The sequence below is a fragment of the Oncorhynchus tshawytscha genome, linkage group LG13, assembly GCF_018296145.1.
Source record: "Oncorhynchus tshawytscha isolate Ot180627B linkage group LG13, Otsh_v2.0, whole genome shotgun sequence".
NCBI lineage: Eukaryota > Metazoa > Chordata > Actinopteri > Salmoniformes > Salmonidae > Oncorhynchus > Oncorhynchus tshawytscha.
The window spans coordinates 42,289,934-42,303,301 of record NC_056441.1 but is presented as its reverse complement, the minus strand read 5'-3'; the positions used below and the strand labels follow the sequence as shown (position 1 = coordinate 42,303,301).

The 13,368-nt window shown below is 44.2% G+C and overlaps 1 protein-coding gene across 3 annotated transcripts in view; it reads left to right on the top strand.

Moving 5' to 3' along the window:
- The window catches only part of LOC112266044 (RNA-binding motif, single-stranded-interacting protein 3), a 273,548-nt gene that overhangs the window by 28,635 nt on the left and 231,545 nt on the right, over positions 1-13,368 (top strand). The window contains exons 1-2 of one of the 3 annotated variants that reach the window (XM_042295744.1): positions 6,581-7,081; positions 7,286-7,653. The exons of 1 other annotated variant lie outside the window; for it this stretch is intronic. In XM_042295744.1, the coding sequence (XP_042151678.1) occupies positions 7,579-7,653 (75 nt within the window). In that variant the 5' untranslated portion in view covers positions 6,581-7,081; positions 7,286-7,578. Of the gene's footprint in view, positions 1-6,578; positions 7,654-13,368 lie in introns of those variants that run through there. One more of the 3 variants, XM_042295743.1, reaches the window with a different exon arrangement.

Sequence of the window (13,368 nt, the reverse complement as noted above, 5' to 3'; positions counted from 1 at the left end):
TTCTGAAACATTTTCCCCTCAGAATGGGACTCACTCTCTCGCTCTCTATTCTCATTCAACTGTGATGTTTTGTCATTCCACCTCATTCCAAAATGGCTTGATGGAGCTTTACCACCTCACTGCTGTCCGCCCACTCCATCCTGGTCATTTCACAGCTACATTTCTCCACTTTATTCACTGCTGTCTTCAGGCATGTCTCAAGTAGCGAGGGAATGACCCCTGTCATTACCCCTCTCTAAATGGCCGTCGCCAACTGGCCAAGTTGCAGTCGGAAGCCCAGCCTACCTCTACAATTTATCTTCTTAAAATTGATTTGAAACCTAACCTTAACCACACTGCTAGACTTATGCTTAAGCCTAACTTCAAATTAAGACCCTAAAGCAAATGTTTGTTTTCATACATTTGTACCATCTAACCAATTTTGACTTTACAGCTTGACCATGTAGTGAGAACCTCTCTAAACCCCTGCTCTTTGTCTTTCTTCCCACCTGTCCATCTCACACCACCTCAGCCATGCCAGCCCCTGCCATGTCCCTAGCAACCTCACACACCTCCTATGACACTCTGAACAGAGTGCCCCTCAGGTTGCTTCATGGCTATTGGATTATAGGTTTTTGCCTCCAGCCTATGTGTGTTAAATTAGGATTAAGGTTAGGATTAGGGCAAGGAAATCTGATCCTGGAACTGTGCTGAATGGCACTTCACTCCTCGGCACATGGTGGTGTCAGAACAAACTGACCCTCACATACTACGGTCTCTCTGACTGCGGTGATACAGTACCTCACACAAACCCACAGCTGCAGGCCAGCTGACGTGACTCACATAAACTCACACACTCTGGATCACAGACTCTCGGACACACGCATGCATGCATGACGCAAGCACTCATGACACACACACACACACACACACAGACTCCCGCTCACACTCCGACAGCTTAGCCCCAGGCCTCCTTTCTCAGTACAAGATCGTTCATAACAGCTCAGGTTATTCTGAGAAGCTTCTAATCAGAGAACGAAAGAGAGGGAGTTCTAACTACAATAGTTACTCTTCCTTTCATAGGTCTCAGGTTTCTTACTCATTGGTGCTGGGAGACCTCCACCTTCTTCTTCTTGGCTTCCTTGGATGGCAGTAAATGAGTCACAGGAAGGGGAGTAATGCAGAACAACAACGTTGGGCACTCGCGGAGGTCAGGTTCTCGAGCTCCCAGTAGAACCTCTGTCAACGTCTGCAGTGTTTTTCCACAAATTAAGAGGCCCTGTGCTGCTCCCCACATTCCCACCCCCTCTCCCATCACCCTTCCTTGGCTCGGTACCGGCCCTCCCTCGAATTCCAAGCATCTGGTCAGTTCTAGGAAACGCCTACGACCGTCAAATGGAAGGACATGGGAGCCTCTTGTTTGTACCGAGCCCTGTGAATAATGTGTCACTCATAGGGAAGTTGTTGCTTGAGTAGCCGGGGAGTCTCGGTCTTGGTTGTCAATAGAGACCTTCTAGGAATCCTGGGGGAGAGTAGAAGTTTCTGTTCTGCTTTGACTCCCCACTCTTTGTAGCTTTCTATCTCATTCCTGTCTCTTTTCAGTGTGGATTCAGGGATATTAGTAGGATATTCCTCCCGAGTCAGATAAACAGGTCAATAAACACAAAAGGGCAGGTAATTAAAGTATTTACGGAACACTCAAAAATCTCTGGCAATCAAAGAAAATATACAGTAACTTGCCATGTAATTTTACTTCCCCATATACATTTGTCTGTGAATGTAGCTATAATTTGGTACATTTTCTAATACCAATAAAAGATGTTGACAGTGGCATTAAAGTCAGGTCTACTCTCGAGAAGTAATGTCTCCTCTCACAATGAAGTCGATGACTAAGGAGAGCGTTGCTATTAATGGTTGTCATCTGGGTTGTTTAGATGAGACTGTGATCACTTTGCACCATGGGAGAACCATCGACAGTGCATTCGCAAAGTATTGAGACCCCTTCAATTTTTCCACATTTTGTTATGTTACAGCCTTATTCTAAAATGGGTTAAGTGTTTTTTTCCCCTAATCAATCTACAAACAATAGCCCATAATGACAAAGCAAAAACTCTTTTTTATTTTTTTTTATTTTGCAAATGTATATAACAAAATAGGATATATGACATTAACATAAGTATTCAGACCCTTTACTCAGCAATTTGTTGAAGTACCTTTGGCAGCGATTACAGCCTCGAGTCTTCTTAGGTAAAACCTTACAAGCTTGGCACACCTGTATTTGGGGAGTTTCTCCCATTTTTCTCTGTAGATCCTCTCAAACTCTGTCAGGTTGGATGGGGAACGTAGCTGTACAGATATTTTCAGGTCTCCACAGAGATGTTCGATCGATCGGGTTCGAGTCCGGGCTCTGCCTGGGCCACTCAAGGACATTCAGAGACTTGTCCTGAAGCCACCCCTGTGTTGTCTTGGCTGTGTGCTTAGGGTCGTTGTCCTGTTGGAGGTGAACCATCGCCCAAGTCTGAGGTCCTGAGCGCTCTGGAGCAGGTTTTCATCAAGGATCTCTCTGTACTTTGCTCCGTTCATCTTTGCCTCGATCCTGACTAGTCTCCCAATCCCTGTCACTGAAAAACATCCCTACAGCATGATGCTGCCACCACCATGCTACACCGTAGGGGTGGTGCCAGGTTTCCGCCAAACCTGACGCTTGGCATTAAGGCCAAAGAGTTCAATCTTGGTTTCATCAGACTAGAGAATCGTGTTTGTCATGGTCTGAGAGTCCTTTAGGTGCCTTTTGGTAAACTCCTAGTGGGCTGTCATGTGCCTTTTACTGAGGATTGGCTTCTGTCTGGCCATTCTACCATAAAAGCCTGATTGGTGGAGTGCTGCAGAGATAGTTGTCCTTCTGGAAGGTTCTCCCATCTCCACAGAGGAACTCTAGAGCTCTGTCAAAGTCACCATCGGGTTCTTGGTCACCTCCCTGACCAAGGCCCTTCTCCCCCGATTGCTCAGTTTGGCCAGGCAGCCAGCTCTAGGAAGAGTCTTGGTGGTTCCAAACTTGTTCCATTTAACAATGATGGAGGCCACTGTATTCTTGGGGACCTTCAATGCTGCAGAAATGTTTTGGTACCCTTCCCCAGATGTGTGCCTCGACACAATCCTGTCTCGGAGCTCGACGGACAATTCCTTTCAACCCATGGCTTTGTTTTTGCTCTGACATGCACTGTCAACTGTGGGACCTTATATAGACAGGTTTGTGTGACTTTCCAAATCATGTCCAATCAATTGAATTTACCACAGGTAGACTCCAATCAAGTTGTAGAAACATCTCAAGGATGATGAATGGAAACAGGATGCACCTGAGCTCAATTTCTAGTCTCATAGCGAAGGGTCAGAATAATTATGTAAATCAGGTATTTCTGTTTTTAAATTTTTAAAAATTTGCAAAAGTAATAACATGTTTTCACTTTGTCATAATGGGGTATAGTGTGTAGATTGATGAGGAACAAATAATAATTGAATACATTTTAGAACAAGGCTGTAATGTAACAAAATGTGGAAAAAGGAAAGGGGTCTGAATATTTTCTCTTTTCCCTTCATATCCCAGAGATGACTCACTGCATGGCAACTGTCTGTGTGTGTGGTCTACTTCGAACCTCTTCCAGCCTGCGTTATGTTATGGCCGTGTCTCTATCTGCTCACACCTCACCTTTCAGAGTTCAGACTGTGGGGTTTCCATATGACCATCCTTCCCTTCTCCTCCTCTCTCCGGCTCTGTCTTCCTGGAAGCTGCAGAGATCAATCAGGGCGTGTGTTTTTTCTGTGCTAGTTTGTGTGCTTTCGAGCGTGCGCGCATGCTCACATTGTGTGTGTGAGTTCCAGTGTGTGCATGTACACGCCTATGTGTGTGAATCAGGGCGGGGAACCTTTGCATTACAAGGAGAAAAAACACCATCCTTCCATCCCTGTTGATTTCTCCATGATGAAACAGCTGGCTTCATGTCACCCCTGTCCTCAAAGTGACATCAGTCCACTGATTCATCCCAGAGCCCCTATCAGTTTCGATACAGAACTGGCCCGTCCACATTCATCTGCACTCTTCCTTTTTGCTGTGAGGGAATGAAATACAGAGCAGAATATTTGGATGAAAGTTGGGCCTTATTTGCATACCCACCCACATAAGCAGTCTTGAGCCATTCCCTTATAAAACGTCAATATTAGTCCAGGGTATCTGCCCTGTTCCAAGTAAGTCTTGAGTCTCAATTGAAGTCCCAAACCCCTTATGGCACTAACAATTAGTTAACTGTTAACGTGTCAATTTTGAATAGTTATTTGTGAAGGTATGCACCAAGGCAGTAGATATGACCACACAAAATGACTGCTCCCCCCACCCTCTATCTTTCTTTCTCTCCCTCTCCATCCCTCCATTCGGTGAGTAACCCTGCCCTGCCAGTCCGTCTGTCCTGGAGCTGTAATCTGCTAATCCACAATCGATATCTGCCTAATCTCTTTTCCACAGATAAAAGCGGCCTTTCTGATAATTATGTTTTCTTCCACACGCCATAGCCCTTCTCTCTCTCGCTGCTTTGTTTCTGTCTGTGGGATGTTTGTATTGATTCAGTTTGCCCACTAACCTGCATGCGTGCTGCCCACATTCATGACCATGTATTCTACTGTAAACCAAAATACATGGTTGAATGAGGACACAAATTGCTATTAGAAATCAATGTGCAAAATGTGGCATAATTGAGCTGGGACCTATTTTTTAAGTGATGCACTGAAAATCGTTAATTTGGTCTGAAAACGTCAATGTTAAAGTTTAATGAGGGGAAAACACCCTCGTGGGTTTGGTGTGTCTGTGTAAATTTCCCCTCAGAAACTGTTGTATTGTTTGACATATCTATCTATCTATGTTTGTGCCATTTAAAATGCCTTGCATAACACATTTGTTGTTATAAATAATGCTACAGTTAAATTTCTCACCCTGAAGTCAAGGCTCATTTTGCTAATTGAGATGGCTGAAAACTGAAGCCCAGGAATTAGTGGACTCATAGGTTGAGCCACAGTCTGTGTGTGCAGCTGAAGTTTCTCGCAGACCAAAGAGAAGAACCTTTACCATCCTGCTGCTGTCCATTGGACTCCACTGTCATGCTTATAGTCCTCTGTAGTGGGCAGAGCCTGGCCCTTGTAACGCCACGATAGTGGGTTTGATTCTTTGGACCACCTGTACATGAAATATATACACGCATGCCTGTAAGTAGCTTTGGATAAAAGCGTCTGCTAAATGGCATATATTTAAGCAATCAGGCCGAGGGGGTGTGGTATATGGGTGTGACATTTATTTCACATTTGGTAACTAGTTTATAAAATATACTATAAACTGGGTTGTTCAAGCCCTGAATTCTGTGGCCAGTATACTATGGCTAAGGCTGTTCTTAGGCACGACGCAACGCAGATTATAGCATCTAACGGTGTCCGTTTGTAGCTGGTGGTATATATAGAGAGTGATTTTTCCCTCAAGCACTCTTTACCCCAACACCACGTGATGTCTCTCTGCTCTGAACGGCCACATACTCTGCACATCTGATGTGGGTGGAAAGTGTTCTCTATGTCGTCTTTTCATAGTGAGAAGAGCTTAATTGGTCAGCTAGAATGTTCTATGTTGGGAAACATTGCTCCCTATGTCGAGGCAAAGCACCCAGAGTGGCTATTTAGAAGGATCTTAAGTCACGTTTGTATTTGAATGTTTTTCAGTGCTTGTCTCTCATGGTTACACAGAAAAACAAGTCTGTCTGCTTGCATTTAACAAGCACAATACATTTGCAATTTGATTTGTTATGATATATCATCATAACAATATGGAGGGTATACTGTATTCTACTGTATTTTAGTCGATGCCTGTATTCCGGCATTGCTCATCCTAATATTTCTATATTTCTTAATTCCATTCTTTTGCTTTTAGATGTGTGTATTGTTGTGAATTGTTAGATATTACTGCACTTTTGGAGCAAGGAACACAAGCGTTTCACTACACTTGCAATAACATCTGCTAAATAGGTTTATGTGACCAATACAATTTTAATGAATTTGATTTGATTTCAATTATACAGGATGTTGATATACTGTCACTACGGACAGTCTTTTACTTCCAAGAGAAAAGTGAATGCTTGAAACATACCTTTTCAGACTTTACCAATGAACCCGGAAGAAAAACCTAACGTTATCTTATAGTTTTACAAAGATATGGAGTAATATTCAAGGTTACTGATTGGTTCAGAAGTCAAATCAGACCACATTGATGAAGGAGAGTTTGAACCGGGCGTTAGGTCCTTTGGCAGCCAGTAGGGGGAATCGACTCCACACGCTACAGCCTGCCTGCCGTCCCCCTCTCCCCGCTCCTTTCTCTGGCTGTGGAAATACTGCAGCCCCCTGGTCTATGTCTGGATCTCTTTCTTGCTCGGAGCCGACTCAAGTCCCTCCTACCGGCTGTGGAAGGAGGAGGCAGTCAGCTCACAGTGCAGGACGAGCCCCCTTTACCGCCCTGTTACAGTGTGGAAGAGAGAGAGAGAGAGAGAGAGAGAGAGAGAGAGAGAGAGAGAGAGAGAGGCAGGCTGCTGGGAGGAGTGACTGAGAGCGAAGCAGGCAAGAAGAAACAAGGAACACATTTTAGAAGAGCAGGAAAAGGGAGGATCGCAGACAGGAGACTCTCTGGATTGTCTGTCTGTTGGGCACCTGGGACACTGTCATTGTGCTTCTCATTATATTTTTTTCTCTCTTTTCCTCTGAACCAGTGGACCGGTGGAGATTCCTTTTTTTCTTGGTGCCATATCAATTAGGAGCTGGGATTGTTTCTGTGTAATCTGCTCTTCTCTGGCTGAACTGTTACACACTGAGATTGCTCCTGCCTGATACGGACTCTTCCCAAAGTGTATCTGTTAGCACGCCGCTGAGGATATATCCTGTTTCCGACAGTACAACACAGAGCAGCTGGGATATCAGACTACAGAGGAGAGAGAGAAAGAGAGAGAGAGAGAGAGAGAGCTGTGAGAGAGAGCAGCCGATTGAGCGACAGAGAGTGTGAGAGAGGTTGAAGCCGAGGAGCGAGGTAAGCTATAGCAAGACAGCTTAAATAGAAAAGTGATCTATCTATCCTCCCCCTTTTCCTTGTCTTTCCTTTTCTCCTCTCCCACACTGTCCTGTGCCAGCAATTTGTTCGCAGGACTGCCTAAAGCCACTGCCACCTGCTCCTCCTCATCCTTCTCCTCTTCCTCCTCTACCTCTCTTCTCACGCGTTACTATCCGACACCAGCCAGTGAGGGACAGACAGGACACGCAGCAGCTTCCGTTTGTAACACACCAGGAGATTTAACTAAAAGGCGTCGTCAGGCAGGAGCTACCCCCACAGAGGCAACCCCTCTCCCCAGCCACTCTCTGTCAGACGAACACTGCCTGCTCCGGAGGACCAGCAGTGATACAAGACACCAGTGTGGACGGGGGAAAAAAAGGGACCTACAGTCAGAGAGCCGAGCCCCAGTACTACTAACGCTCGTCCTCCGCCTCCGCGCAACCATTCCCTGCCACGGCGCTAAGGATTCCAGCTACATGGGCAAGCGATTGGAACAGCAACCAATGTACCCTCAGTACACATACTACTACCCCCACTACCTCCAGACCAAGGTAGGACACCCATCACTTCAGTACCTTTAACCTCCCTTCCTCCCCCCATCCTCCTCCTCCCACCTCCCTCGTCAGTAAACTTTAAGCTCCCTCCCTCCCCCATCCTCCTCCTCCCCCTCCCTCGTCAGTAAACTTTAACCTCCCTCCCTCCCACATCCCACATCCCTACCCCAAACCCCCTTCCCTCCTCCATCCTCCTCACCCCCCCTCCCTCGCTCCTCCTGTCAAGCCGCTGAGTGGGGATGTGGTGTGATGGATGACTGGCCTTGGCCGTGATGGTTTCATATGGCAAGTGGCTTGCTGGGGTTTGCATGTCTCTGTCACTTGGCGAGGGATCACAATGCTAGTTTGTCCGCCCTCGGTACGGCTAGTGGAGCTGTCCGGAAGGTTGATTAATTGAGGCTAACTGGATTAGAGTTTTATAGTGAGAACCACAATGGAAATAAGCCTACAGGCTTTATTTTGTTTTTAATGTATGTAATGTTGTCTACGGCTGGAGGAGCCTACCACTTTCAATTATCTAACATGCTGACCAGACCGCTCGTGTGCCATTGCGTTTATGTTGATTTTGTCCAACCACCCTAGACATGATCAGGACACGCAGGTTGAAATATTGAATTGAACTTTGAACCAACTATATTAACTTGGGGACATGTCAAAAATCATTAAACATTCATGGCAATTTATCTAGCTAGCTTACTGTTGCTACCTAATTTGTCCTGGGATAGAAATATTTGGTTGTTATTTTACCTGAAATGCAGAAGCTCATCTACTCCGACAATTAGTCCACAGATAAAAGAGTAAACCGAATTAGTTTCTCGTCATCTCTCCTCTTTCAGGCTCTTCTTCTACTTTGGACTTGTTTACAGAAATATTATTTCAGTTATAATTCACTGTATCACAATTCCAGTGGGTCAGAAATGTACATACACTAAGTTGACTGTGCTATGAGACAGCTTGGAAAATTCCACAAAATGATGTCATGGCTTTAGAAACTTCTGATAGGCTAATTTACATAATTTGAGTCAATTGCAGGTGTACCTGTGGATGTATTTCAAGGCCTACCTTCAAACTCAGTGCCTCTTTGCTTGACATCATGGGAAAATCAAAAGAAATCAGCCAAGACCTAAGAAAAAAAATTGTAGACCTCAACACAAGTCTGGTTCATCCTTGGGAGCAATATTCAAATGCCTGAAGGTACCACATTCATCTGTACAAACAATAGTATGCAAGTATAAACTCCATGGGACCACACAGCCATACAGCCTCAGGAAGGAGATGTGTTCTGTCTCCTAGAGATGAATGTACTTTGGTGCGAAAAGTGCAAATCAATTCCAGAACAACAGCAAAGGACCTTGTGAAGATGCTGGAGGAAACAGGTACAAAAGTATCTATATCCACAGTAAAACGAGTCCTATATCAACATAACCTGAAAGGCCGCTCAGAAAGGAAGAAGCCACTGTTCCAAAACTGCCATAAAAAAACCAGACTAAGGTTTGCAACTGCACATGGGGACAAAGATCATACTTTTTGGAGAAATGTCCTCTGGTCTGATGAAACAAAAATATAACTATTTGGCCATAATGACCATCGTTATGTTTGAAGGAAAAAGGGGGAGGCTTGCAAGAGCACAATCCCAACCGTGAAGCACGGGGGTGGCAGCATCATGATGTGGGGGTGCTTTGCTGCCGGAGGGACTGGTGCACTTCACAAAATAGATGGCATAATGAGGGAGGAAACTTATGTGGATATATTGAAGCAACATCTCAAGACATCAGTCAGGAAGTTAAATCTTGGTCACAAAATGGGTCTTCCAAATGGACAATGACCCCAAGCATACTTCAAAAGTTGTGGCAAAATTGCTTAAGGATAACAAAGGCAAGGTATTGGAGTGGCCATCACAAAGCCCTGACCTCAATCCTAAATTAAATTTGTGGGCAGAACTGAAAAAGTGTGTGCGAGCAAGGAGGCCTACAAACCTGACTCAGTTACAACAGCTCTGTCAGGAGGAATGGGCCAAAATTCACCCAACTTATTGTGGGAAGCTTGTGGAAGGCTACCCGAAACGTTTGACCCAAGTTAAACAATTGAAAGGCAATGCTACCAAATACTAATTGAGTGTATGTAAACTTCTGACCTACTGGGAATGTGATGAAAGAAATAACGTTTGAAATAAATAATTCTCTCTAGTATTATTCTGACATTTCACATTCTTAAAATAAAGTGGTGATCCTAACTGACCTAAGGCAGGGAATTTATACAACGATTAAATGTCAGGAATTGTGAAAAACTGAGTTTAAATGTGTTTGGCTAAGGTGTATGTAAACTTCCGACTTCAACTGTATATGCTCCTAAAAACGAATGAGGAGATGGGATTGGCTGGACTTGCACCGCGTCAAGCGTCACAAATAGAAGTTGTATTTTAGCGCCTGACTACGCAGACACTCGTTGACGCACACACGAGCAGTGTGTGTGCAATGATTAAATAACACGTTTGTGTACATTTATTTTTGCATCACTCACGCACACGTTGCGAGCAGTGTGGTCCGCATGTAATACATTCAATCAATCAACCAATGAGATTACTACCCACCAATATCTCCTACCTTTAGTAATACAATAAAAGCCGTATCTCCTATCCTGGCTCAGCAATGCCTTTATCATGATAACCGACATGTTGGCCAGCACGTAGACTGACAGTAAACTGGCTGCTCACGTTTGCTCTAGCCGTTGTACGCATCACTAACTCTGGCGTGGAAACCTGGACTCTGGTTGTTGGCTGATGGGGGGGACAGTCGAGAAGACTAGAAGTCCTCCGTCATCAATAAGGTACACTAATGCAGATAAAGTATTTTGTCATCTTCCCTCCCCATTGTGAAGAGCTGCTGAGGTAGCTAACTAGAGGATACTAGAGGAGAATATCCCCACCTGGTAGCCCACTGGTTTCTCTTCTGATTTATGGTTTAATACATTTGTGCTGCTGCCATATGGTTTCCCTCTCACCCTGCCCCCTCCCCTCTCTATCCCTCTTTCTCCCACCTCTCCCTCCCTCTTTTTCTCTGTCTCATATCTCAGAGGAGCTCATCTCAGGTCTCTCATTGCTCTGTTAAGTTCATGTTTTAAGTATCCCTATATTTCTGTCACTACGGTGCCGTCACTCTGTGATTAGTACGCCTGGTGGTAGTCTCACTGTTGATGGACCTGGTCTGAGTGCAATGGCAACCATATTTTGTGAAAATACGGTGTAGTAAACATTGTTAACTAGTGAACCCCCATCCCTGGTCCGGGAGCGTAATCATCGACTGACACTAATAACGCAACGGACATAAATATTCCTAGAAAATATTCCTATTCATGAAAATCACAAGTGAAATATTTTGAGACACAGCTCAGCCTTTTGTTAGTCACCCTGTCATCTCAGATATAAATCAAAATATGCTTTACAGCCAAAGCTATACAAGCATTTGTGTAAGTTTATCGATAGCCTAGCATAGCATTTTGTCCAGCTAGCAGCAGGTAACTTGGTCACGAAAATCAGAAAAGCAATCAAATTAAATTGTTTACCTTTGATGAGCTTCGGATGTTTTCACTCACGAGACTCCCAGTTAGATAGCCAATGTTCCTTTTTTCCCAAAATATTATTTTTGTAGGCGAAATAGCTCCGTTTGTTCTTCACATTTGGCTGAGAAATCGATCGGAAATTGCAGTCACGAAAACGACCGAAAAATATTCCAAATTAGCTCCATAATATCGACAGAAACATGGCAAACGTTGTTTAGAATCAATCCTCAAGGTGTTTTTCAAATATCTATTCGATAATATATCCACCGGGACAATTGGTTTTTCAGTAGGACCGATTGGAAAAATGGCTACCTCTGTATTTTACGCGAGAATCACTCTGAGAGCCATCAGGTGACCACTTACACAATGTAGCCGCTTACGGGTATTCTTCAACATAAATGCGTAAAACTACGTCACAATGCTGTAGACACCTTGGGGAATACATAGAAAAAGTAATCTGGTTGATCGCCCATTCACTGCTCAATAGGGACGCATTGGAACGCAGAGCTTTCAAAACATGAGGCACTTCCGGATTGGATTTTTCTCAGGCTTTTGCCTGCAACATCAGTTCTGTTATACTCACAGACAATATTTTTACAGTTTTAGAGTGTTTTCTATCCTAAGCTGTCAATTATATGCATATTCTAGCATCTTGTCCTGACAAAATATCCCATTTACTATTGGAATGTTATTTTTCCAAAAACAAAAATACTGCCCCCCTCACAACGGGTTATTAAACTGGAACCTAGTTGTTGTGTCATTTTAAGTTAACATGCCCCTCATCCCTCCTTTCCTTCCTCTGTCCCTCCCTCCCCACTCCACTGCAACAGGCATCCCCCCTCTTTATCGTCACCCCTACTCAAGGTCAGCGCGAACAGGATCTTGCCTCCGTCAGCGATTGGTGTATACTTGAGTGCGATATCCATGTCATGCAAACTCGTCCACCCAACAGCTGCGAGCAAGCCAAATAGCAGTGAATTTTCCAAGAAAGGGTTTCATTTTCCTGGCTCGTTACTCTAGCTAGTGCCAATTAGTGGTATGTATACCCTATGTACACTACCGTTCAAAAGTCTGGGGTCACTTAGAAATGTCAACAGTGAAGAGTCTCCCCTTCACTGTAGACGTTGAGATTGGTGTTTTGCGGGTACTATTTAATGAAGCTGCCAGTTGAGGACTTGTGAGGCATCTGTTTCTCAAACTAGACACTCTAATGTACTTGTCCTCTTGCTCAGAAGTGCACTGGGGCCTCCCACTCCTCTTTCTATTCTGGTTAGGGCTAGTTTGCGCTGTTCTGTGAAGGGAGTAGTACACAGCGTTGTAGGAGATCTTCAGTTTCTTGGCAATTTCTCGCATGGAATAGTTTCAGAAGAAAGTGCTTTGTTTCTGGCCATTTTGAGCCTGTAATCGAACCCACAAATGCTGATGCTCCAGATACTCAACTAGTCTAAAGAAGGACAGTTTTATTGCTTCTTTAATCGGGACAACAGTTTTCAGCTGTTCTAACATAATTGCAAAAGGGTTTTCTAATGATCAATTAGCCTTTTAAAATGATAAACTTGGATTAGCTAACACAATGTGCCATTGGAACACAGGAGTGATGGTTGCTGATAATGGGCCTCTGTACGGCTATGTAGATATTCCATTAGAAATCAGCAGTTTCCAGCTTCAATAGTCATTTACAACATTAACAATGTCTACACTGTATTTCTGATACATTTGATGTTATTTTAATGGACAAAAAATGTGCTTTTCTTTCAAAAACAAATACATTTCTAAGTGACTCCAAAGTTTTGAACGGTAGTGTATTTGGGACTGTGACCAGGGCCAGTGATGTGAGAGCAGAGGGCTCTCTGTCTCTTTGACAGAGAGTGCAGGGAGGTAGAGCTGCTATCCCATTAATTATCATTGAATGGTAGAGTAGAGGAGAGGGCCTTGGCAGTTAGGTGGGCAGGTTGGGCCCCAGCATCAGATGGCAGCCGCTTGGCCTCACAGGCAGGACGCCTGAATTAAGCTTCCGTCTGCAGTCATCCCATGTCCGTCTGTTAATCTTCATTTCAGCATGCTCTTGATATGGCCTCATTCTCCCAAATGATCATAAATAACTGCAAGCGATGATGAGGGGGGTAGGGATTCTAGAGAACGTAACTCATACCA